Source organism: Neospora caninum, chromosome XI (assembly GCF_000208865.1).
Source record: "Neospora caninum Liverpool complete genome, chromosome XI".
NCBI classification, from domain to species: Eukaryota; Apicomplexa; class Conoidasida; order Eucoccidiorida; family Sarcocystidae; genus Neospora; species Neospora caninum.
Window position 1 is genome coordinate 1078934 of NC_018397.1, and position 25890 is coordinate 1104823.

At 52.1% G+C, this 25890-nt stretch overlaps 3 protein-coding genes across 3 annotated transcripts; all 3 read left to right on the top strand.

Annotated features, from left to right (window-relative positions):
* Nucleotides 1–3143: 3143 nt before the first annotated feature.
* NCLIV_054440 (hypothetical protein) lies at nt 3144–5448 on the top strand (the record flags this gene model as incomplete). Its single annotated transcript, XM_003884997.1, has 4 exons — nt 3144–3346; nt 3798–3870; nt 4557–4804; nt 5289–5448. The coding sequence occupies 4 exons, from the start codon at nt 3144–3146 to the stop codon at nt 5446–5448; spliced, it is 684 nt and encodes a 227-aa protein (XP_003885046.1).
* An 8955-nt stretch (nt 5449–14403) lies between these two features.
* Nucleotides 14404–16203, top strand: NCLIV_054450 (uncharacterized protein; the record flags this gene model as incomplete). The annotated part of the gene is made up of 4 exons (XM_003884998.1): nt 14404–14509; nt 14921–15396; nt 15731–15809; nt 16064–16203. 4 exons carry the CDS (start codon nt 14404–14406, stop codon nt 16201–16203), a joined length of 801 nt encoding a protein of 266 aa, XP_003885047.1.
* A 4249-nt stretch (nt 16204–20452) lies between these two features.
* NCLIV_054460 (conserved hypothetical protein) lies at nt 20453–25100 on the top strand (the record flags this gene model as incomplete). Its single annotated transcript, XM_003884999.1, has 7 exons — nt 20453–21319; nt 21717–22241; nt 22632–22756; nt 23167–23222; nt 23651–23725; nt 24175–24239; nt 25014–25100. 7 exons carry the CDS (start codon nt 20453–20455, stop codon nt 25098–25100), a joined length of 1800 nt encoding a protein of 599 aa, XP_003885048.1.
* Nucleotides 25101–25890: the final 790 nt, after the last annotated feature.

A 25890-nucleotide genomic window follows, 5' to 3' on the forward strand; every position in this document is an offset into this window, starting at 1 on the left:
GAGGCACGAACACGACATGCCGACAAGCTGGACGGAGGGGAAAACAGCAAGGAGTGGAAGGAGTGATCTCTGTATCCAGTAGATGTCGGGAAAAAAACAGATATCGCTCGTGTGTGTTTCGAGCGGTTAAGAAGGCTGCCGCCCGCGGAGAAGGATTGAAGACACGAGTTCTGTCTTCGAGCTCGCGGCGCAGACTAGGTGATTGGGCCCGGGAAAATCGCGTAGTCAAAAGGCAAACTGAAAGTCGAAGTGTCTCAAACAATAGCTCTCCTGTAGCACATTTACATAGGAAGGTGAGAGGATATCTGCTATCGGGGCTTCGGTCGTGTGTAAGCTTACGAAAACCGTCAAAACAAGTTCCCCTCGCAACGATGACGACTATGTCGGAGGTCGTGCATGTGCGCGTACGGAAAATCCGCGCGAGTTTCGCTGAGAGAGCTCCGTGTCAATTAACGGTCTGAGTTACCCCTTAAACTGTTTTATTGTGGAAGGGAAAACAGCTCAAACCATGAATCTCGCTGAGTACGTGGGTGAATACGGGAAAAGAGAAAAGGGGATGAGGATGCGCGACCAGACTCTCTTGAATCCGTCCGTGCCGTCAGAAACGGCCACACCAGCACACCGGCTGTACTCGATTGAGCCGCTAAAAGCTTGCGCACACTTCGTTTCTCTTTTGTTCCTTCGTTGCTCCTTTGTTCCTACGTTTCTTTTTTGCTCCTTACTTTGCCCTCTGCTGCTTTCCCTTCAAACACACCGAGTGAAAGGCCAGAAGACAGTTTTTTCACTTTTATTCGACTGGAAAAGGAGTGATGAGTACGTCGTTGTCCGCAGAGTATCTGTGGTGATCTCAACGCGGAGGCCAAGGGAGCGGAACCGGGGGGTGCGGCTGGGGGTGTACGCTTCCCTTTTCTCTGTGGATGGCAAGGAAAAGGGGAAAGAGGGAAGTTGAGTCTTCATTTGCTGGAGGATTGCGTGCATGCGAGCTCACTGAATGTCTTCAATAGAAGACAACGCAGAATTTCCAGCACCTTCCCACGTCGCCAAGTACCACGCCAGCGCCTGTGGCACGCGCAGGCCTCGGGATCAAGTTGTGTATTCAACCTCTCAGTAGAGATAGACACCGGATCTTTTTGCAGAGAATAATTTTCTGTACACCTTCAACAGGCCAACACAGTCTCGCCAGGGTAAACTGTCTTCACGCAAGTCATCGTGTACCTCCTCTGTTCTGTGGAATCGGAAATCGTCTCCAGCGAGAGCGTTGACATAAGCGCAGGTGAAAATGTTATCCTGGTTTTCCGCGGTTAACACAGAGGGGAAATTGAAGCGGATGAAGGGATGACGAGAAGCAGTAATCGGCCTGAGAGTCTCAACCAATTAACGATAGAAGAAGATACAGAGAAAAGGCCAGGTTCAGTTGCGCCTAACGATGGTAGATTTTTCACGCACGCAGTGGTAAAGGGTAAGCCGCTGTGCAGCGTGTTAGGTTCTGCTCTTAGTCCTCGAAATTGTCAACTCCCCCTGATCTCCGTCACAAACGTGGAAAGAACATAAGCGTACATTGCTCCGAAAGACAACGCACGGGTCACTCGTAACAACTCGACCTAACGTTTTCATAGCGGTTCGCCTCAAGGACTGTCTCACAGTACTTCTTCCTCGCTAGGGAAACAAGAGCGCTCGCCAGCGCTGCTCTCCGGCGTCATACACCATATGATACGCATTCGGATGGTTTTAGAGATCTGAGTGGCCTACAGCATTAGGACATCTACATACCTTAGTAGCTGCTGAAATATGTAAGAGGCTTGTATGGAGCGCCACTATCTCCGCAGCGTCGAGAAGGCAGGATGGAACAAGGACGCCAAGTGTTAGGGGCCAAGTTGCAGCTCGAGAGATTTTATAGCAGCTAGTCATCGTCTCGAGACCTCGTATCCGTTACCCTAGCTGTGAAAGAAGATTTTTTCTCTGGGTGCGCTTCGGTCGTACTCTAACGAAGGCCCGACCGTCACCAACAGAACGGCGTCAGTGAATGAAGGCCATGGAAAATTGAGGCAAACGCTGTTGTACAGATGTGCTTTAAATGTAGCCTGCAAAGTGGGATCGTGCCTCCCTAGCCGCACGAGCTGCTCTGATGGAACGGCGGAGACAGGGGGACGGGAATCCCGCGAGGGAGGGTACGCGCGAGGAAGCGGCAGAACGGACCTGGCCGGGAGACCGACGGACTCCCGAGGGACTTGGGGTGGGACAAATGGAGCGATGTGCGTGGGAGAGAAGACGACGCACGGGGAACCACGAACAAAGAATTGGAAAATCGTAGAATCGGGTCAAAGAAACAAACGGAAGACCGAAAGACTGCTGAGAGAGAAAAAGAGGGAGAAACAGGAGACAGACAAGAAATCGGACGCTTCGCCCGTGGTTCCGTGGAAGAGCGCGCGTCTCATGTTCATGCATGCAGTCTGTGTCTTCGTTCAATTTGGGCTCTCTCCCTCGGCGGCAGTCTCTTTTGCCCCGGTCCCCCGTGCTCTCAGTTTCCCGGTGGCTTTCTTCTCTCCTTTCTCAGGGAAAACATCAAGATTCGATTCTTGGAGCATATCCGTTTGCGTGTGTGAAGCAGCCTTTCGAGATTTAACTCTTTTTCTTTCTGTCGGCGTCCCCTTGCCCCGCGCAGCAGAGGGTTGCATCGTCGCGTTTTCGCCCCTGGCGTGTGTGCCTTTGCTTCTGATCCCACCAAAGGAACGTCGTTCCGTTCCAGAAGAAAGCGACGACAAACGAGAAGGAAGGGAAAGAGCCGGCGCAAACTCGTGTGTTCTGGCTGCGCGTCGACCGGTCGCGTCACACAGCAACCGGGGCCTTCTTCCAGCGGACTGCATGCTGATGTCGTTTTTTGCCGCAGTTCGTTTGCCTTCTCGTTCTGTGGACTCATATCCGTTTTTATCCATCGATCCTGCTCTCCACTGTCTTGTCTCTACCGTGTCTTCATCGCGTCACCACTTCTCAGGCAGTGCGTCCCAAAATTCGGACAGAGAGAAACTCTTCACCTCCCACGAGTAGACCTCGCTCTCCAGCGACCTCTTGGGCGTCTCCTCCTTTTCCATGTGGTTTTTCCCCGTTCTTTCCGCCTCATTTTCTCGGATCTAACGGGCAAAAAGATGGCAAGTCGCGCACTGTTTCCGGTTACCGCGCCCACCGGTCTCCTGACTGGGGGCCGTGCGGCTCGAACCTCCCCCGCGAGTCTATCCTCGCGAGTACCTCTCCCGAGATACAGTGCTTCAACTTTCTTTGCGCGGCCAGGAGCCCAGAAAGCCGGAAAGCTTGTACATTCCAGCCTCTGCGCGGGAGCATTGCAGCGCAGGTAGGCTTTGTTTTCGGTGTAACCGCCTGGGAGGGGGGAGGTCGAGGAATATGTTTTCGGTCGCGTACAGAGCTCGGACAAGAGTACCGTTTTTGCTGTTGAAACTCCTGAAGATCCTGGCGGGGACAAAGGGACTGCCAGCGGGAACAGACCTAGGTTCCGGAAGAGACGTGTGTAGGGGGGAGAAAGCCAGGTCGACATCTTGTTCGTGCATGTGGACGTGCGGAGAATAGGAATCTGTGGAACTCTGAAGCAACGTCTGTCCGTGTGGACATCGATCTGCCAGCTTTGCTGCAGGCAGATTCCGTCGATATCCGTGGGGTTGCATCTTCTGCATCATTTTAGGCTTTTTTCGCGCAAATTGTCTCCTATCTTCTCGCCGTGTGTCGAATCCGATCCGTCTCCGTTTTTTCTGTCTTTCTGCGACCTCTGTGACTCCTTTTCTTCGCAGCGCGCTGCCGCGCACACCGTCGGCGCAACTTGCCACAGGCGACAGACTTCGCGTCTTCCCTTCCGTTCATAACGTAAGACAACGGGACACGGAGCGTGCAGAGCGAGATGCAGGAAACACACAGTAGGGTAAACCAGGCACCGTCAACGAAGGCCCGCGCGGAAAAGGAAAAACGAGAGGAAGGGAGAAAGGACACAGGAAGTGGACGCCGAAGGCGTGGGAAACGGTGAGGGAACATAGGAGAACAAAGAATCGGAGGGAAGAACGGGAGGCCAGAAAGTAGAGAAAGTACTTGGCGCGCATGTACTTCGATCGTAGTTTCTGTCCGTTAAACTTCAGTTTATCCATTTTTTCGGCTTCTCATGCCCCCAAGATGTCCATCCTACTGAGACAACAGGAACAGGTGCGGAGCTCGAGTGCCTTCTTTATCTTTCATCCTTGTCAAAGCACAAAGAGTGAAGGGCGTGCGCACATTGCTCCTTGGAACGCTGTGCCGACAAAACAGGCACGCTCCCTTACCCGTCTACGCTATATTTCACATCTGTGCCGAGTCTGGACAAGAAGGGATGTGTTCTCTCTTCGACGGAGACAGCACAAAAAACGGGAAAACCTTTTTGCTGGCGTATCGCTTTCTTCCCTGGCGGCTGACGCCTCGTTTTCGACAAGGCCGCGCTGGATCTAAAAAACATGCAAAGTTCGAAAACGCCTTTTCTCTAACCTCCTGCGTCGGCGCCTCTCTCGTCGGTCTGTGCCTGCCAGACTCTGCTCGCGAACGCGACTGGGCCTCGCCGGTTTTTCGCGGCTGCCGTAGGCGAGAAAGCGACTCAAGCACTGCAGTCGACAGGATCGTCGGCTGCGCCCTCGCGTCCAAGTCAAGGAAACAGTGCACAGTTCCAACCTTCGGTTGCTGACAAGGCACGGGGCGCGCTTGGCGTAGGCTTTCTTCACCCCTCCAAGATGATTGGCTTCGCCGCTACGTATCTCCTTAACTTCCGGTTCTACTTCATGTACATGGCCAGAACCACGTTCCAGGTCAGCTCACAAATCCACACAGACAGAGCTTAAAGAATACGAGCTTACGTATCAATTCGTCCGTAAGAGGCACAAATATTTGCATGGATACATGTATAACTTTTACGTGCTCGTGGGTGTGTCCATGTGTACCCATCAATATGTTCCTCTGTTATACTGTGTATATGTTTCTATAGAGATACACGTGACTGGATATCGCAAGACGTCTACTCTCATCCGTCTGTCTTCATGTCTGTATCTTTCAACACGAGTGACTATATATATATATATATATATATATATGAACATGCGGTTTTGTATTCGCATACACGCAAGCACTCCTCTCTCCGCATGTGACTCATTCCTCGGAGCACAAATCGCGTTTGAATCACAGCGGACCTTTTGTGCGTTAAAAAGATATAGGCCACGTTTCTTCTGTGAATGCTTGAACCAGGCCGTTCGCCCGTTGCTGGCGTTTAGCGTCTTCGGAGAAGTCATGAAGCTCGTCCTGGCGACGATGAGTTCCGGATTGTTTTCGTTTCTCTTCTCCTTCGTACTCGCCTTCGAAGTCTTCTACTTCTTCCTCCAGTGCTACATCTCGTATACGTTCCTGACCATGTTCTTCACTGTCCTCTTCTAAGCTGCTGAAAAAGTCGTTCCAAGCAGGCACGAAAAACGAAAGACAGCATTCCGACACAGAACGGCGTCTTGTTGCACATCCGAGAATTCGAAGCCACAGCCATGATCGATTTCCTGTCAAACCGTGCGATCCCTTGACTGCGTTCGGGGGAAAGGTCGCGTCATAACTCGATGCACTTTTTTCTAGCTCAGAGTGCCTGGACACCAACTAGGAGAGTAGCTGGCCCCACAGTGGAGGGAGTGGAGACTGTCGAAGAGAGTAGCGGCTACAGAGAGATCTAAAGTGGACCAGACAGAGAGCGAGCGAGACGGACCGAGAGAGAGCATGGAAACGAGTCAGAGAGATGGGTGGAACAAATCGATGGAGGATAGGGCCCAACCCAGCAGCGGAGCCGACCTGAGCTGGCGTCTCATGAAGATGTAAGATTCAAGATCCTGGAGATTTCGGGACTGCTAGGAAGGCGACAGTTACAAGGGAGTTTTGTAACGCGGAATAAAGCCAGGAGTCATTTGAGGCAAAGCAAGAAAGTGTGAGGTCGAGCTGTGATAGTCGACAGCGCTGCCGACACTCTGCATGTCTCAGTGTTGGCCAGCATCTGGTCGTCTCTCTTCACCTGTGCTAAGAGCACTTCCGTGGTGTGTTATCGTGATCAAGCGAAGTATGGCGACAACGCTGCAGTTGATTCTGCACGCGAACTAATTTCAAAACGTATTTCAAGTGATCGACCGCATAACCTGAACGACCTCTACGACAGTCAACCACTGACGAGAGATGCTTCTGCGAATAGAGTGGAGTGACAGTACAAGTAGAGATATGGAGCAGCCATGGGGTGTGGCTGCAGGCTCCTCAAGATGTGGCCACCAGCAACGCGCCCTTGTCCACAGCATGTTAGGCACCTTTCCCGGCGTCGTCGAGCAACTCTTAGAAGAGCCCTCGCTTCGCTGTGGGACTGCAGTGCTATTCTCTACTGGATGCCTGCATTCGTAGTTGGATAGTGGTTTCTAACGATGTTGCCTTTAGTAGTTTGTGATCCAGTCCTTGGTACCAGTTGTTCGCCACGCAACAGATCACGAAGGCCAACCGTACTCGCGCGCGTGTGTGTTACAGTCGCATTCACAGAACCGTCGCAACCCGACAAACAGCTTGCCTATCCTAAAACCATGAAGACCACACTGTGCACGGAAAAAAACAGTGGATATCCGAGGGAATGAAAGAGTTTGCCTGAAACAGAAATATGTGATACCGTTACATATCCATGTGTTACCCATATCGGTCATGATGCTACCAAAGTCAATCTCGCATCATTTCGCAGTGCGGTGGCGGTCGGAGAGATAAGCTAGTGTGTCACCAGTGGCTCTCCGGACACTCAATGATTCTCAACCTCTTAGAGGACAAGCATTCTAAAAACACGCTTCAGGTCTGCAGTTGGGCGGCCCGTTCGCCCGACGAAGTGAGGAGGCGGGAAACGTTTGCGACGTAGAGCCGACATCAAATATTTGATCAAGCGCTGCAACATTTTTATGCTCAACGCTGCTGCTTGAGATGGGTGGCTGTAGTGTTACTGCTAACACCCTTTTTTGAATGATGCACTTCGCTGAGTATTGTGCTGTTGGTTTACTAGATTCAATGCATTCGGAATCCGATTAAGCACACGAGTCCGAGTGCGACCGGCGGTGCGCGGCCACCGAGAGGAATCTGCAGCGCGTTGAGGGATGAGAAAACGCTCAACTACTAAATGGCCGAAGCATGGCGGGGGGTGCCCTGGATGACTAACGCCAGTGGGCAAGTTCAGTGACTTCTTTGGGATGAGAGAGGATGCGATCGCGTGGAACCTGAAGGCTTTGGCCCGCCACGAGAGGACCCGGAAAGTTGAGGGCTGTCAGGATTTGTATGCGGAGCCAATGCGACAATGTTTCAGTTTCCCCTCTGCGTTGCGTTTCAGTTCCTTGAAACCACTTGGATTCCCGCAGAACCTCCCTTATTGGCAGGCTCATCGATGCTGACTTCTCGATTCGGGTTGCAGGATGATACGCAGTTTTCGAGTCCAGGCACAAAGATTGAAATGCCTTTTCTCACGTGTCTTTGTGCACGCTCGCGTGCACTTTCGTCGTTCGCGTCGTTTCCTGGATTGTGGCCTGGTGTGAAAAGCCATGCATTGCGTGTGTGACAATGCTAAAACTGTTTGCTTTCCGGCCTCGTGGCTTCTTTCAGTGGGGTGTGCAGCAGCTTTTAAGCAAAAGAAAGTGTGTTGGGATGGATCGGAGGTGGTCCACACCTAGCAACGTAGGATACGGTGTGAGTGACTACGGAGGCGAATTCGATGCAGCTTGCTTCGTGGCGTCGTAAAATCCCCGATTTGTTCTGTATTGAACGATCGATATGTCCCGCCCTGTAGTTGTCACTCGGTTTTGGAGCTAATCCTTCGCTAAAAGGGTGGCAGCCTAGATCACTTGCTCCCTACTCGAATTTGGCTGCGAACGGTGGCCTCGTTTCACACTTTTTTTCGTGGATAGTGTTAAATCCGGCGAATGGTGCTCCACTACAGTGGCTTGTCCAAGAGACGGTCAGCTGCCGAGCGAGTCCGGCACCACCGCGGCGGTCGCCGCCTTCGGTCCGTGGGGGGTCGGGCGGCCTCCGTTTCGCCAGCTAGCTGGGGGTTACAAACCAGAAGGGAAGCGCGCGGCCGTTTCTGCATCAACCCCCAGCGAGCTCACGAACAAACCTGGGTGTGCAAGCGGGCTAGCGTGCCCGCGGCTTTTTGGTGGTGCCCACGGAGCTTTCTCGGCGCGCCCGGACCCAGCCTCAAATGTTTACTGCTTCTTCAAATGTAATGCTGTTTCTCGCAACCGATATTCCTTTCACTGGTGGCCAGGGAAAGCTCTAGGGACAAGGATCGCTACCGGTTTTCGGGAAGCTTCTCGTTGGGGGGAGACGCCGCCTTTGCTACGTAGTTTTTTCCGGAGAGAGAGCGAACCGAGAGGACTGGCACTCTCGCGCTGCGTTCAGGTAGAGACCGGGTCGGGAGGTTCTTCCCTTCTTCCCCTAAACAAACATGTCGTTCAATTTTTTCTGCGTTGGGTCCGCCATTGCGGCGGTGCTCGCCTCTTCACAAGGTGTGATCGTACAGGGCAGCGTGGACGGCTTGATCGAGTCCGGTGAGAACAACGCTGTAGACCACCACCCCAGTGGGCTGCTTAAGGCAGCTTAGCTTTCACGCTATCTATATACTGCCTGTCGAGTTGCTCAAGGAAGATTTGATCCTCGATCCGGGAGACTCGCCGCCAGACATATCACCGAACAACTCTGTGTACTAGCACCCGACACTGTGTTGCGGTCTTGGCCCGAGCAACCGACAGCGGAACCCGCCCAGTTGTAGGCAGCGAGGCTGCCCATAGGAACGCGAGCAGCACTGTGGTAGTATATTTGTTTTGGAATGAACTGTGCTTCATAGCGTTTCGATTCTCCCCTAATCGGCAAGGTGACGGGGGGAGGGAATGCTGCTGCGAACAGCTTGAACGTGCGTGCAAGTTTCCCGTCTTGTATTTCCTCATCTCCCTACGTGCACCTGTCTGTCTCTTTTCCTCATCAGGCGCACGGTCGGTGTCGCTCGCACAGCAGACGGAGAGCGTTTCGTCCATTCAACAAGTTTTGGATGATTTCTGCAAGGAGAAGTTCGCCTCACTCTGCAAGTCGGGAGATAAGAAATTCTGTGATCGTACTGCGATTGCACGCTTTGGTACAGGCATTCAAAGCCAAACTACGGACGAGTGGCGGTGTTATGATGCGGCTACGGTGGCATCCGACAAACGAGAAGTGCACTGTGTTGATAACTGCGGTACTCTCCTTCCTTGCCTAGGCTCCGTCCAGGCGTCGACCACGGTCCACGCAACCCGGGGAGACGAGATCGCAAAACTTGTCGACCGCGAATCTGTTCGCCGCTGCAGTCCCTCGCAAAAGGCGGCCAACGCATACTGCAAAACGCAGATGGCTGGCAGCGTTGCACGGAAGGACGCTGGTCGTAAACCTGTGGATCAGAGCATCGAGTGGAGATGCTACGACCCGGTAATGCTTGCTTCTCCCGATTTGCAGCTCTCCATTCACGTTAAAGCTATTATGTGGAGGACCAGGGTCCCTTGAATAGAAAGGGGATTACCTGCTAGCTTTTTCCACGATTACTGACACGGGCGGCTGCAACGCTCCACGAAGTCCTCCAGACTACTCACCAGTAGTAGCTGTGAACTAGAATGGTTGGATTTGGTCCAGATGTCGCCGAAACATAGTAGACGAACATCCGCTGCTGAGACGAGATATGAGACACGACAGTAAGAGGAGATAGGATAACGCACGTGATTCATTATCTGCGTTGTGTCCTTTTGGCGGCGGTGCGTACGTGCAGTCAAGTCTCGCCTACGAGCAGAAAAGCACCTGTGCAAGCAATTGCGGAGAGGAAGTTCAGTGCCACGGGGGCAGGATTGGTGAGTTGAGTGTTTTGCTTGCTCCCCGTCTTGTTAATATTCGTAGCAAATGAGTGGGTTTATGTGAGTGTGGCCAAAGAGAAGTAGGAGCGCCAAGGCACGGTTTTGCCGACAGAAGAAGAGTTGTCAGGTTTTTCGTAATAGTGAGCAACCAGGTGTGCCCTTCGTCGTATCCATGCCTTCAAACCGCGGAAAGCAGTCGTTTCATTGTCGGAATGTGGCACTGCTCTCTGTTTGTCCAATTTTGTGTGTAGATAAGATCTCCGAAGATGTTAGCGCAAAGCACCTGACGAGAAACGCGGAAATTATTAAGAAGGTTAATGAGGGGAAGCCCAGTTGCGCCCATCGTTGCGCCGCCACTGAGATCAATCCGCCACGGTGTGTGACACGTGAAGAAGACGGTCTTAGTTCCGGGCAGGTTTTCCTCAATGAATACTGCCAGTCAGTTTTCAATGAGTTCTGTGAGAGGACAGGGGACGCAGCTTACTGCAATAAGACGGTTGTGGCCCGCAAGGAGAGCGGCAGAGAAGTCGAGGGCTTTCCTGGTTTGTATTCGGAGCAACTGTGGCGATGCTTTAGTGCGGGCGAGATGAGTTCTGAAAACAATTCTGTGTGTATTAATGACTGCGGGGAGGAGGTTTCTTGCGTAGGCGTGATTGGCGGTGTCAATGGCACGCATTTTACCAGACCGGAGGTGGCCGAAAAGATTGCAGAGGCGAAATCGCAACACTGCCAGAAGTCATGAAGGGGGTCTTTGTAGCAGGCGCCAGGTCGTCGGGGAGCAATGCCCTCGTCCCAGGTGCAATGGTCGACATGGCGAATGATACGACTGGTGACAAATGCAGCTTTTATTCTGTGCAGGGGAACTTTGGCGATGGTTGAGCCTTGAGTGAGAGGGGAGTCCCGCCCTGATGCGATATGCTTTTCCTTCTCAAGGTCTTTGCGTGTGGATCTCCGGCGGTGAGCACAAAAAATCCGCCGGGATGCTTTGTATTTTGTAAGTCGCCGAGGGTGTTTGCGTAAATGCGCAAGCTATGTAGTGTTGCGCGGATGTGTCTGAAGGCTCGTTCCGTGTGCTGCCAAGAAACTCGAAATTCAGTGTTTCGTGGGTTTTCCCGACCTTCAGATGTGGTTCCGGATCTGCTGTTCTGCGGCTTCGAACCAGCTGGGGTTTTCGACGAAGCGAACGTACTGACAGGCTCATTGATGCGGAGTGCCTAATCAAACATGGTTACATGATGGATCGGTCCATCACGACTGAAATCCCGCTCGATATGGGTAACGTGGCTGGCAGGGTCACAGCGGAAACAGTAGAAAGTCGCTCCACATCTAATTGTCTGCTGCAGACGCTCTCTTACGCAGTTACCCTTTCTACCGATATCGCGAGTGGTCTCTACAGAGGCCGTCACAAATCGCGTGTGCCGGATTGCAGCTGGGTGTTTGATTTCCGGTCGCCGAGTCGCTTCTCCCAGTGTGGCGTGAGGTAGCTTGAGCGATGATAACTGAGGATTCAGAGTTGGTCCGTTGCGAATAGTTCTGGTAGCGGCACATGAAGTGGGTGACTGTCGTCAGTGTCTTCCGATTGTTCCACATTGCGAGGCAGGCAACCCGCACAGGCGGTTGCTTGTGCAGTATTGGATGGTGTGTCTGCTACCACCACAACCCCAGCCCACATTAACCTTAAAGCGCGCGACGACATAGGCGATTTAACGAGAAGAGGGTTTCCTCAGTCAGGAAAAGATACCTGGCGAGCTCTACACCGTATCACAACCACATTACAAGCAACAGTAGGTCCACATGCAGGAGAGTTGACTTTGAATAGTGCGTGTCTTGTGGTTGGGGAGAAAACAGCATCTGGTGAAGAGCAATTGGGTGCCTGCAAAAGCAATGGTTTCTGGGCTCCCGCGTCCAAAACGTTTGTTAGGCCGTGTCTCGATCACTTTTCATGTATCGCGCGGCACCTGATCAGGTGCAAGAGTTGCCCCTGCTAGGCGCTGTTCGAAAGATAATTGGCCAAAAAATGTAAAAGGTTTCTGCGACGGTGTTTCCTCGTATTACTATATGTGTTGATATATGCATGCTTACATGTGTAGAAAACATTTCTGCATATAGGCAAATATGTGAATATGTACCTGCTGATCTGTGTAGCTGCCCTCGAGGGACGGAACGGCGCTCCCGTGTAGTCACAGACCATCCTACGCATCCAGTTTGCTGCACAGGTCCATGCATATGTACGCGTTCACGCAGGTGCGTTTTCAAAAATGTATGCATTTCATCCGCGAACCGCAATGTGCATGTGTGTAGTGGGAAACAAATACAAGGCTGGATGTAAATACGTATGGATACAAATATATACAGCCATTCGTTGATGTAAGTATTTGAACAGCGCGGTTTGAATTAGAGCTGTCAATCAATTAAATTTCCCATGGCCAGTCCCGCCTTCTTCCCGAACAGGACACTTCGAACAGATCACACGAAAAAAATGACGGTGCATTAGGAATGATGAGATGTGATGAGTTGCTTCCTGAAGAGGAAACACATGCAACAAACGGGATGGTCCCGACAAAGATGGGGAGAAGAAAGCAAACGAACGGGTAGCAGGAAATACCAGATTACATGAATATGTTAATAGTTTAGCCCAGCATGTATTTAAATTAGTCAGTCCACACTGAGATGCAAACACATACTTGTACGTGTGTGGTCATATCGCAGCATGCGCTTGAGTTCACCTACCAAAAGTCCTGCTGATCTCGTTGTCCGTCCATGTAAGTAGCTACACATATACTTTCATTCCTCTGTCGCCGGCAGTTTCTTTAAAACGGCCTGACTATCGACCTCCCTTCTTCTACGTGCATACACATCCATGTGTATCGTTATACTGTATACGCGAAAGCATGATTGCTCTCTTGCACACGCAAGCATTGCCTCGTTTTTCGCTCCTCGGGTCTCTTCCCACGGTGCATGCGTATTTATTATTCAAAAGATGCCGTGTGAGGAGATATGAATGGCTTTGTGTTCCCTTTTTTTATGGTGTTCCTCCTCTTCTGGCGTTTAGGGCCTCAGGAGAGAAATGACGCTCGTCTTGGGCGACGATATGGTGCCGTTTGCCTCTCTTTCCTCCTGGTCGCTGTCGAAGCCTGTGACTTGTTCGTGAGCCAAGCTAACGCGTTAAGTATCTGACGGGGGCTCGTACAAGCGGTGGAGGATGTAATTTACTTCGATGTAATGCGTGCTACACCCGGTCATGTTTGTTGACCATTCTGTTACTACCCTCTACAACTAGTCCGCTAGCTTCGCTATTTGTCATAGCGATCGAGAACGAAAGACAGCATTCCGACACAGAACAGCGTCTTGTTGCACATCCGAGAATTCGAAGCCACAGCCATGATCGATTTCCTGTCAAACCGTGCGATCCCTTGACTGCGTTCAGGGGAAAGGTCGCGTCATAACTCGATGCACTTTTTTCTAGCTCAGAGTGCCTGGACACCAACTAGGAGGGTAGCTGGCCCCACGGTGGAGGGAGTGGAGACTGTCGAAGAGAGTAGCGGCTACAGAGAGATCTAAAGTGGACCAGACAGAGAGCGAGCGAGACGGACCGAGAGAGAGCATGGAAACGAGTCAGAGAGATGGGTGGAACAAATCGATGAAGGATAGTTGGGCGGCCCTTTCGCCCGACGAAGTGAGGAGGCGGGAAACGTTTGCAACTTAGAGCCGACATCGAATTTCGTAGAAATGGGGTGGCCGCGGGGGTGGCCCGTTGCAGCCATCCTGTCGGATACAGGTAGAACTGGACGGCTCTGGCGCCACAGTGCCCAGAATGGTCAGCATTGCGAGGCAGGCAATGAAGGTATCGATACCTTCGTATTATTGCAGGGAGTTTCCTTCATGGCGGCGGCGGCGTGAGGCCTCCATTGAGGTTGTCTGTTTGAATATGCCATACTCTGTAGGTGGAGCTCTGCTTCTCGGAGCTTAGCCACGGTACGGTGGCAGGCGGAGCCATTTGCCGCCCACGCGATTTCGGCTGGGGGCACCTTCTCGCTTCATAGGTTTCCCGTAGGTGGGGTACTTAAAATCCCGCGAATGTTGCCCCGCAAGCGGCGTGTCGCCGGCGCGGACCGGGCGCCCAGCTAGCGAGTGGTTCGGAGGCGGGCCCCGGATGAAACCGGCGACGAGTGTGCTCTTGCCCCGCCGTCGCGGCCTCTTGTACTGGCGTTGCTCCTCCAGACGTGTGCTTCGGTCAAGCGTGGTGAGCTTCCACATTTGTCATATTCAATTTTTCCCCCCCCAAATCTTCTTCTGACCACTGCTGGTTGGCAGAGAAGGTGCTGGTACTCAGAGGCAATTCCATTAATGAACCACGTTTCTCGTTCAGGTTGGCGCTGCACTTTCACTAGTGGCATTGCAGGGACAGCAAGTCACGGCACTAGCAACCTGTGCACTGGTAGACCAGGTTTACCATTTCTTCCCCCAGTCGAACACCATGGCGTTCAATTTTTTCTGCCTCGGCTCCACCATCGCGGCGGTGCTCGCCTCCTCCCAGCCTGCTCACGCGTTTGAGCGGAGGTTGTTTGGCAAGATTGAGAATGGTGAGGACAACAGTGAAAATAAGCGGCCAACGTGCTTGAAGAACTCTCCTGTAGCGAATCGCCGGCAATGACGCCCGAGACTGTCTTGAACCGAACAACCGAACGGTTGACCGGCCCAGCAGCTGTAGGCAGCAAAACTGTAGTGATTCCAGAGCAACGGGAGCAGCACGGTGGTTGAATATTGGTCTTGGAGTTAATTTCGCCTCAGTGAGTCTCGAGAAGTATATCCTAGTCAGCAATGCGGCAGGGGGGAAGTGGGGGCAGAATGTTGCTGCGACCAGATAGATTGAGTATGCTTGCAACAGTTTCGTATGCTGCGATAAGCTTGAACGTGCTTGCAGAAGTCTGATGTCCAGTGTTTTCTCACGTCCCCGGGTGCATCTTTTTGTGTGTGTTTCTTTCCCTCATCAGGCGCACAGCCAGTGTCGTTCCCCCAGCTGACGTTGGGAGTTGATGATACCCTCCAAGAAGTTTTGGACGAGTACTGCCAGAAGAAGTTCAAGGCACTTTGCGCGTCGGGAGACAAAGTGTTCTGCAATCGTTTGGCGGTTGCACGTTATGCTAAAGGCAAAGAAAACCAGGACGCAGATATGTGGCGATGCTTCGATGACAGATCCATTGTATCCTCCAATCGCAGCGTGTCCTGCGTTGACGACTGTGGGAATGCGATTCCTTGCCTAGGCGAAGTGAAGTCGATCACCGTAGTACATACAACTCGCCATGCCGAGATTCAATCCCTGGTGGCCAGGGAATCCGCTCGCCTCTGCCCTTCATCGCAAAAGGCGGCCAACGCATACTGCAAAACGCAGCAGGCTGGCAGTGTTGCACGGAAGGACGCTGGTCTTACAAGTGTGAATCAGGGCATCGAGTGGAGATGCTACGACCCGGTAATGCTTGCTTTTCCCGATTTGCAGCTCTCCATTCACGTTAAAGCTATTATGTAGGGGACCAGGGTCCCTTGAATAGAAAGGGGATTACCTGCTAGCTTTTTCCACGATTACTGACACGGGCGGCTGCAACGCTCCACGAAGTCCTCCAGACTACTCACCAGTAGTAGCTGTGAACTAGAATGGTTGGAGTTGGTCCAGATGTCGCCGAAACATAGTAGACGAACATCCGCTGCTGAGACGAGATATGAGACACGACAGTAAGAGGAGATAGGATAACGCACGTGATTCATTATCTGCGTTGTGTCCTTTTGGCGGCGGTGCGTACGTGCAGTCAAGTCTCGCCTACGAGCAGAAAAGCACCTGTGCAAGCAATTGCGGAGAGGAGGTTAAGTGCCACGGAGGCAGGATTGGTGAGTTGAGTGTTTTGCTTGCTCCCCGTCTTGTTAGTATTCGTAGCAAATGAGTGGGTTTATGTGAGTGTGGCCAAAGAGAAGTAGGAGCGCCAAGGCACGGTTTTGCCGACAGAAGAAGAGTTGTCAGGTTTTTCGTAGTAGTGAGCAACCAGGTGTGCCCTTCGTCGTATCCATGCCTTCAAACCGCGGAAAGCAGTCGTTTCATTGTCGGAATGTGGCACTGCTCTCTGTTTGTCCAATTTTGTGTGTAGATATGGTCTCCGAAGCGGTTAGCGCAAAGCACGTGACGAGAGACAAGGAAATTCAGGACGCGATTAACAAGAACAAGACCGATTGCAAGGGTAAAATCTGCGTCAACACCGTAGCCAGTCCGGCCCAGTGCGTCGACTGAAGACAACAAAATCAACGGGTCAAGCTCGGCGCAAGGCGTCCTGAATGACTACTATGGCTAGTTCGTGTTCAATGACTTCTGTGAGAGGAGGGGATGCGAGTTGCTGCAGCAATGAAGGTCATGTCTCCCGCAAGGAGACGGGGCAGGGACAACCAATACAGCTTTGTTCTGTGCAGGAGTAGTTTGGCGGTGGTTGAGTTTGAGCGAAAGGGGAGTCCCGTCATGATGCTCTCCGTATTCCCTACTTAAGCTTTTTTGAGTGTGGGTCCCCAGTGGGGAGCACAAAGAACCCACAGGGTTGCTTTGCATCTTGTAAATAAATGCCAATGAAGGTGCTCGGGCACATGCGCAAGCTATGTAGTGTTGCGTGGATGCGTGTGAAGGCTCGTTCTGTGTGCTGCCGAGAGACTCGAAATTCAATATTTCGTGGGTTTTCCCGACCTTCAGATGTGGTTCCGGATCTGCTGTTCCGCGGCTTCGAACCAGCTGGGGTTTTCGACGAAGCGAACGTACAGACAGGCTCATTGATGCGGAGTGCCTAATCAAACATGGTTACATGATGGATCTGTCCATCACGACTGAAATCCCGCTCGATATGGGTAACGTGGCTGGCAGGGTCACAGCGGAAACAGTAGAAAGTCGCTCCACATCTAATCGTCTGCTGCAGACGCTCTCTTACGCAGTTACCCTTTCTACCGATATCGCGAGTGGTCTCTACAGAGGCCGTCACAAATCGCGTGTGCCGGATTGCAGCTGGGTGTTTGATTTCCGGTCGCCGAGTCGCTTCTCCCAGTGTGGCGTGAGGTAGCTTGAGCGATGATAACTGAGGATTCAGAGTTGGTCCGTTGCGAATAGTTCTGGTAGCGGCACATGAAGTGGGTGACTGTCGTCAGGGTCTTCCGGTACGGTGGCAGACGGAACCATTTGCCGCCCACGTGCCTTCGGCTGTGGGGACCTTCTCATTTCATAGGTTTCCCGTAGGTGGGGTACTTAAAATCCCGCGAATGTTGCTCCGCAAGCGGCGTGTCGATGGCGCGATTGATTACTGCCCGAGCAGCTGAGCACCAGGGACGGACGCAGGTAGCCTCTGGGGTGCTGTTCGCCGCCCGTGCAAATGTACCGCTGGTGACGCGTTTTGGATTGTGTCCCAGGGAACTAGCTGACCACAGGCGTGTGGCACGGCGATAGCCTGCGACTTCGGGTCTGTTTCTGGTGCGCAGGCAGCCCTGTATGTATCTAGCCTGCTTCTTGTTCACTCGTGTTTTCAATCTTATAGCGCCTTGTTTTGCAGCCGTTTTTTCCTCGTCACTGTTGTTTTCCAGGGAAGTCTCCGGAGGCCGAGGATGATTTCTCGTTGTGAGTGACGCTTCTCGCTCAGAAAGGCGGAGTCTGTTTACGAGTATCTTTTGCAGAGAGAGCAAGTCGAGGAGACCGTTACTGGCTGCGTCCACCAACTCGACAAGGTCTTCCCGAAAACAACCGGACACGTCCGGGAAGCAAAATAGAAGGCTGTTTACGTACACAAGGTCTCGACAACTGGAGTGTCTTCTCTAACAAGGACATTGGAGGTGGACACTTTACGTACACCGAATTGTGTCCCTACGCAACGGAGAGGACTTCCCCGTACACACGCAGTGTAATCTTAGTAGTTCCTGGCTGAAAAGACAGTAGAGCCCTACGTAAGTTCAGAGTTACACAAGAGAACTACGGATATGAAGATTTTTCACCATCTCCACCTTCCGTGGAGGATGAGGACACGCCTGTATCACCGCTCCAGAAAATATTATCATCGAGACGTTATGCGGCGGTCCATCTTGGTATAACTTCGTCATATTCCTCCAATACAAACAACGAACACTGGCATGTTGACGCCTTCTCCAGTGGCTGCAAACGTGCAGACATCCCTTTTGCGTTATCTCCGTCCAGCATCCCTGAAAGATGTACTTTGCCGCTGCGAGTGAGACGAAACCCCTGGTTGGGGCCAGGTATCGAAGCCGAAACTTCTGTGTCGTGGGCACCCCGTGCGGACGACGCACTATCAATTCATCGTCGTCTGTGCGCGATCAGAGGACGTCGCATCCTTAAAAGGCATCTGGATCCGGGTAGAAGTGATCTACCTGTAAAATCAATTTTGTTTTCTCAAATACAGATCGTATTGTTCTCTGGTAACAATCTCTATAACCATATATAAGGGAGTTAGTCCCGAACAAGGCTGTGCTGGGCAGGTGAACCAAGCACGTCAAACTACAAACTTATGTAAGTGATGAACGTGAGTTAACATGGTATAAATTCGGAGGATATCTGAATATGTCTCAACCATGGAATAGAATTTCAGATCTGGTTGCTAATTGCTCCAAGAGATAATAAATAAGTTACTTTTTTCGTTAAAGGGTTTTTTACTGTGAATATTGAATTGACAACTCGGCTTTAACCATCAGAATTCCTCAAAACTTTGCTTTGCTTCTAAATTCGTGACGCCATTCTAGAATGTTGATGAGTTTTTGCTAAGTAGCTTATTGCAGCTAAACGATCTGAATACATTTTACCAGAACATAGTTTTTGAAAGGAATTTTCAATTTGTAAAATAGTTTACAACGGTTGTATTGGTCTGCTAGAACAAAGTTGTTTAAAAGTTGTATGTTTTACATTTAGTTTTGCCTAGCAGCATTAACCGTAGTTGATTCTTTTTAGCGTTCTTCGTGTAATACTAACAGACGTGCTGTTTAAAGTGAATAGCCACGTAGGTAAAAATTGAATACGGGTTCATTATGCCCACCTGCACATCGAATTTGTTACTCGGTTATACATTTTAGACGCTATCTTCCGGGTTAAGAAATCATTTTCTTTGGATCACACTTCCCTTCTTGCGAATACGGAACCAGTTTGTTCTATATTTTGCCGAGGCACTGATGTGCAACCAGGCGACGCAGCATGAGCAGCTGCTGAGGGAACAACTTCACAGATCTTCTTTTTGACAGTGCGTCCAGAGAAACACGTGATCCTGGCTGCTGAGCAAAGATATGTCTATTGTCAACATCGATATTCCGTACCGTTCGCCCATGATAGGGAACAGTAGCCCATGAGCAAGAAAACGGGTAAGTCCGGAGTCATCGCAGCGCTGTCTGTGACGTCGTACATTGCGGCGTGTCTTGATCAATCTGGACAGGCAGAGGTGGCTCTCCGCAGACGTCTCTTGACGCCTTTTCCCGCAAAGGCTCAAGATCTCTCGGCGGTCATCTTACTTCCTCTGCCGATTAATTCTCAGAGAGAGGGAAAGGTAACTTGAGGTGCGTAGTGGCAGGGACTGTCACTGGTTTCCTCTCTGCTTTTCTTTTTTGTGCATGCGGCAACGAAGGAAAACCAGTCTCTCAGATGCGGCTGCGCAGCTGACGGGTTGTGGCTGGGTGGACTAGAATGATTGCTGGTGCTCTGTTCAGGTATTTGTTCCTTCCACAAAACCACTGTTCTCCGTTTGTCTATTTCCCCTGGCCGCGTTTTCCTTCGTGTAATGCTCGCAACGACTCCGGGGAACCCCAACAACAGCGCGGTTTAACAACTGCGACGGCACCGTTGCGTGTGTGTAGTTGTCGCCTGGCGTGCTTTTTGGGAAGGTCTCGATCTTCTTCTAACCACCGTGTACTGCGTTTTTTGCATAGCTCAGGTCGACAATTGTAAATCAGAGCTGGTTTTTTTGATTCAAACGCACGGAGAGCCTGAGACGCGAGATTCGCATCATGTGGGGGTGCACACGTTCGATACTCTAGCTTCCTACAGATGTTAACATGCACATACGAATGGTATGCGCGTGTATGCGTCTATATGGTAGAACTCAATTTAATGTTCTTATAACTGCAGGCGTGTGTTGTCCGGCGATTCTGGTCGTCGTTCAACGCTTGGGGTGTGCAAAGCATTCGTGCCCCGACAGCGAACGTCCGGTCTTGTCCCCTCTTCTTCCAACTTCTTTCCGTCTCCTCCGAGGAAAAACCTCTCGGTAGATTTCAAGAGGACACATTCTCCTCGGGTCTCGCGCCTCTGTCGCAGCGACTCGAGTCGGCTGTCTCTCCAAAAGCTCGCCTTTGTCTCTCCTCTCAGGCGCGCCGTCTCGGGGGTGTGCTCTTGTCGCTCGGCACGATCTTTCGCTCGCTCTCTTGTCGCCCCATCTCCTCGTCATCCTGCTTCGTCTTTTCTCTCTTCTCTCCGCGTCTCCTCTGCTCGTGCCTTCTTGCTTCGTTTTCTCTCGACACGAAAGATGCCCTCGGTAGGCGACGCGCCCGAGATGCCGGTTCCCCCGGGCGCCTCTGCCTCTCTTGGGACTTCTCTGCCGGCCCTCTCTCCGCTGTTTTCTTCTCCGTCTGAACTCTTGTACACGTTTTCCCCCCTCGTTGTTTTGTTTGTGTGCTTCCACGCCATAAGTTCGAATTCCCCCTCGTCGCCGTCTCTCTCGATTTCTGCCTCGATTCGCGCCTTTCGCTTGCACCTGGCCGTAGTTCACCGTAGCCTTCCTTCGTCCTTCTCTCTCAAGGACCTCGTCTCCCCCGCCCTTCTATGTCTCCTCTTGCCCTATGTCTCCTTCTTGATGCTGCGAGTCCTCCCCGTCTGCTTCTTGGAGCAGTCCATCCCGCCGGGTGCCATTGCGGTGACGTACAAAGAACTCTTCCGCTCTCCGGCGGTCTTCTCTGTGTCCCCTCCCAGTCGCGGGGAACTCGAAACCATGAGAAAGAAGCATGTGTTTCTCTCCCTGCTTCCCGACACAGGCGCTTTGTCGCCGCTCATTCGCTTTCTTCTCCATCCCTTTTACCTTTCCCAAAGTTCCGTGGTCTTCTGGCTCGGCGTTGGCCCCTTTCTTCTCTACTCGTGTGCCCAGTACATACAGCGGGTCACTGAAGAAGAACGCGGGGGAATGACTCTCGCGCGCCATCGAGCGGGACCCCAGTACTCGTCTCCTCGCCTCCGTTCAGCAATCACGATTCTCATTTGCGTCTACATGCCCGCCGTCTTCATGACGTGGCTCACAACCCATGTTTTTCCAGGAGCTGCGGATGGACCTCCGTTTCGGTACCTTGGAGTCGAAGGCGCAATTTACGCTCTCGCCGCCGTCGTCTTCTTCTATGACCCTGTGAGCCAGAAGAAGAAAGACTCCCTTCAGGCGGATCCCCGCGCGCCGTCTCTGGCTTTCTCTCCCTGACCGTCTGTAGATTCCCGAATTTGTGCGCATGTCTTGGCAGGGACTTGTGTATCTTTCGTAACAAGCGACCGTGCGTGCGTCTGGCGATGCTAACCCCATGTGGCAAAGCATGGTGCGGGAAAACCTAGGCACTCGCGTCTGCACCCTGTGAACGAAGGGGACGGTTTTCCGGAAGCTCGGACGCCTCTCGGCAGGCGCCAGCTGTGGTCCACGGAATTGCGCTGGAGCGGGAACGGCTTTTCTTCGGTTCCGGCGAACGTGCACAGAGGAGAGCGTGACGCGGTTCACGCGCGGTTCCCCGTGTCTGCTGCCTCGCTTTTGTCTTCAGGTGGTCCACAGCGGCATGTTTGCGGATCCGTCGATCCAGTTTCCAGTTCCCCTTCACGTCCGCAACGTGACTTCCGTCCTCGTCTTTTTCCTCTTCCTCTTTTCGCCTCCTCCCGGTGACCTGTTGCTGCTTCTCTCCGGCGCGCTCTCTGCAGTGCTCGCCATCACCGCGACCAGTCTGCCCCCCTTCTTCGGCGTCTCCGGCGCAGTGGCGGCGATCTCTACGGTTACGTCGGCTGTCGCATTTGGCGCACACCTCGGCGTCTCCCACACAGTCCTCTCCTCTCTGTCCTCCCTCTTCTTCATCGACTATGCTCCCCTGCAACAAGAGCAACAGGCTCGATTCTCGTCCTTACAGGGAACGGAAGACACACGCTTCTCCGCCGCAGCCGCCGCAGAGGGCCCCTCAGAGGCTCTCACCTGGACAGTCGCTGGACTCGTTCTCGCCTTCGTCGGGGGAATGGCCGTGGCAGGCGCGATCTGGAGTTGGGCGTGCCTTGTCGAAGGAGCTGTCCACGCTGTCAGGGTGCGTTCAGACAAGGAAACAACGCCCACCGCAAACCCACATGAGATTGAAACGCACGGACGTTTGAAACGCGGGTCAACGCCGCTCGGGAGATTTCCTCTTTCGGTTATGTTCATGATCCATTTTGCACCGAGATCCATATATCCTTCACGTGCATGTAGTCGCGCATGCATGGTCATCTATCCCTCTATCTATCTATCTATCTATCTATCTATCCCTCTATCTATCTATCTATCTATCTATCTATCTATCCATATATATATATATATATATGTATATTTGGGAGGCTGGGGGTAGTGAGTGCGTACACGCGGAATCTCCGGTAATGAAGTGCAGAGAGTTCCGCATGCACTGTGGCGATTTCTTGCTGTCTGTTTCGGGAAACGGCAGGATCTGGCAAGCGTGCGGGCACGGCTAACGTCTGCGGCTGTCATGGTGGCCTTCACGTATCTGCCTTTTTCATTCTCGTCTCTTCCGTCTATCGGCGCTCTTCTCTCGGATCCTCTGCAGACCCTGTGAGCCTCGATTTTCAGAAAGAAACCGCATCCCAACGAATCGGGTGGTTCGCGCACAGCCCGCCACGCGTGTGGGCTTCGTGCGCATACGTTTCCTCATAGGTGCATCTGCGCGTGCATGCGTTTTCGTAGTGCATGCGTTTTCGTAGATGCAAGCAATGCCACGTACGAATGCAAGCAGGCACCACGGCGCTCACCGTGTCCGTTGCTTGTTGGGCGTCGAGTGGTTGTCTTCGAAGGCGTAGTGTCTGCGGCGTTTTTTAGGTGGATCTTCGTGGATCTCTCTGTCCCCTCTCATCTGTGCGAAGCTTTCGAATGCAGATTTTTTTCCGCGTACGAATGCATGCAGCCATATACACATGCAGAAGCGATGGTGCGTGATGCGTTCGTGGCGTGTGCGTGCCTCTCAGGCTCAGTCTGCAGTTCAACGAACCGAGTTTGTACGCGGTCACTTGCAGCGAGCGAAGTAAGCCGCGGCGCTGACAGTGCGGGTGGAATGGTGCACGAAGTTTGTCATCTGAACACTCAAACATTCTATGAATCTGTGTGTTCGTACACCGCATGTTTACCTGGCCAGATTTTCGTTGCATGCATGCATCAACAGAAGGACATCGTCACAGAGGAAACCCGTGGATGGCTCCGAGAGACTTCCTCTCTGTTTTCTGGTCCTCCTTCCCAGCATTCTCACCTGCGTCTCGACAAAGGTGCCCGTGCCTCTGTGACTAAAATGTGTACCGGTACATTTGCTTTTTTGAACAAATACAGCGTACCCACTGATTATGGGCGTACATGAATAAACATACAGCGCTTGTGTTACATATATATGTGCACATCTGTCTACCTGCGTGTTTCGGAACCTACGCACCAGTGAACGTCTGGTGCTCTGTCTCTCAGCTGTGCTTTTGGGCTCGATCGGTGCAAAGACAGCGGCATTTTGGACGCCGTTTTTTGGTCTGGGAAGTCGAGGACGTAAGTGTGAACTTGAAATGCGTCGCTAAATGTCCGTTCCGGCGCGTGTTTGCCTTTCTGAAGAGGCCACGCGCCAATAAGCGCGATTTTTTCGAAACCTGTGGTGGTTTCTGCCGGTCGTTCAAAAGTGTTCCCGTCGCGCTTTTCACTCTGCGCACACCGGGTTCTTTCTTTGTACACCTTTTCCGTCTGACCGGTTCCTCGTGTGTTCGACTTCTGCGACCGTGCGCACAGTTCCCTGCTACGCCTTTCGTCAGTTGTCTCCCGTCCTCTCTCTGTCCATGCGTCCCAGTTTCCTCTCTGCGTTCATCTGTCACCTTCGCTCTCTGTCGCCCCTTCAACGGCGCTGCTGGAGAGCTCGAGTCCATCACCATTCTCCGTCTGTCCTTCGTTTTCGCCGCTGTTAGCTGTAGCTTTGCTCCACTTTCCCTTCTTTTTCGTCGTTCCAGATAAGCTCAAGTACTTCATCGGCCCGCTCCTCTTGTTCCTTCTCTTCGTGGGAATGACCAGTGAGGTGAGTCAGAAGTCAATTTCCAGAAAACAAAAAGCAAGACACTTCCCGCTGTTTAGATCTCTACATGCATACATCAAAGCTCTAATTGAAGACGTACTTGCATACGGATATATATATATATATATATACTCTTGTCACCATACCGTTTCCATGTATGTAGCAATCAATGAATTTCCCAAATGCATATATATATATATATATATATATATTTATATGCTAGGTGAAAAATACATCTGCGGCGCATGCAACACGACGTCAGCGATGCAAACTGTCCGTCGGGTGACTTGAACGGCGAAGAACGAAGATCGTGTCGTCTCGATCTTTTCGGGATGGACGCTCAAAAACTCCTTTTGTTTCCTGTGCTCTGGTCTCCGTTTTCGCCTTTCTGTTTGTCGTTCTGGTGGATTGCCTATGTACACGGAGTGCTAGGAAAGGTGCGCGTCGGCGTAAACTGAGACGAGAGGGAGGCAGAAACAGCGCCAAAGTGAATCGTGGACTGTGGAGCGGGTTCCTTTCTCGTCTGGGAGGAAGAAGCGAAGCCGTCGTGTCTACCAATTCGTGTGTAGATACAGCTACGCGATGTCTCTGTGTAAGTACACCATGTCTTTGTGTACGTCTACAGAACCGTAAATCTGCGTTAGTTCTAAACCTCCAGAGAGATCACCCCGTACATAGATATGGGCAGAAGCCCAGCTTTGGTGTATTCTGGCTAGTATTATGTTGCTTTCTTACCTGCGCATGTTCTGGGGCGTGGGTTTCTTTTGTTTTTTTCAGCACTGGCGTCGCATCGGTCCGGGGTTCCTCGGCACAGTGTTTTCGCTGTATCGCTTATGTTCGCTCCCACGGCAGGAGGGAGTTTGAAAGAGAGTCTCACGAAAGTGCGTCGAGTGCGGAGAAAACCAACACAGTCCGTTTGAACGTCTTCAGCGGTGCTTGCGAGGACCCTTCAGCCGGCGCCTCTCGGTTTTCTTCTCCCCTTCGCCGACTGACCCTGGGAAGCGCGGCGCCGAAGCTCGTGCACATGGCATGATGCAGTCTTCTCCACGGCCTCGAAAAGGGAAGACGTTTTCTCCATATCCCTTTGTATATACAGTGTATACAGCCCCAGAGGAATACGCTAATGCACGAATGTGTACGGCCACGTACACATGTGCAAATTAATGTGTCCACTGAAACGCACTCAATAGCCATGAACTTGTGCGTGTCGGGGAAGACGCGTGAGCGTAGATGTGTGTAGATGCACAGCTGCAAGATCCCTGTGCGTGAGTGTGGGAGTTGCACGGTCCTGGTTTTCAGCCGCTCTCAGTCCGTGTTGCGTTTGCTGGACGACGGGAGACTTGCCGTTGCGCCACATTTCACAGACCCCCGCAGGTGTCGACGTCTTCACTGTCTTTCACCTGACAGAAGCTCTGATGAGTTTTTGTTTTCTTGGAAATGGAAGATGTGGTGAAGACGGCCTCGAGAGAAGGGTTCTTCACAAGCAATCCAACTTGCTTCTCCCACGTTGTCTACCCAGGCTCTGTCGTGAGACGGAAAGTCTTTTCTTCCGTCTTGCACGCGCTGACACGGTTGCTCTTCAGGAACCGTTTTTTTTCAATCACGTCCTGCGCCTGTGTTTCTTCCATCCGACTATCCACGAGCCAACGGCCTG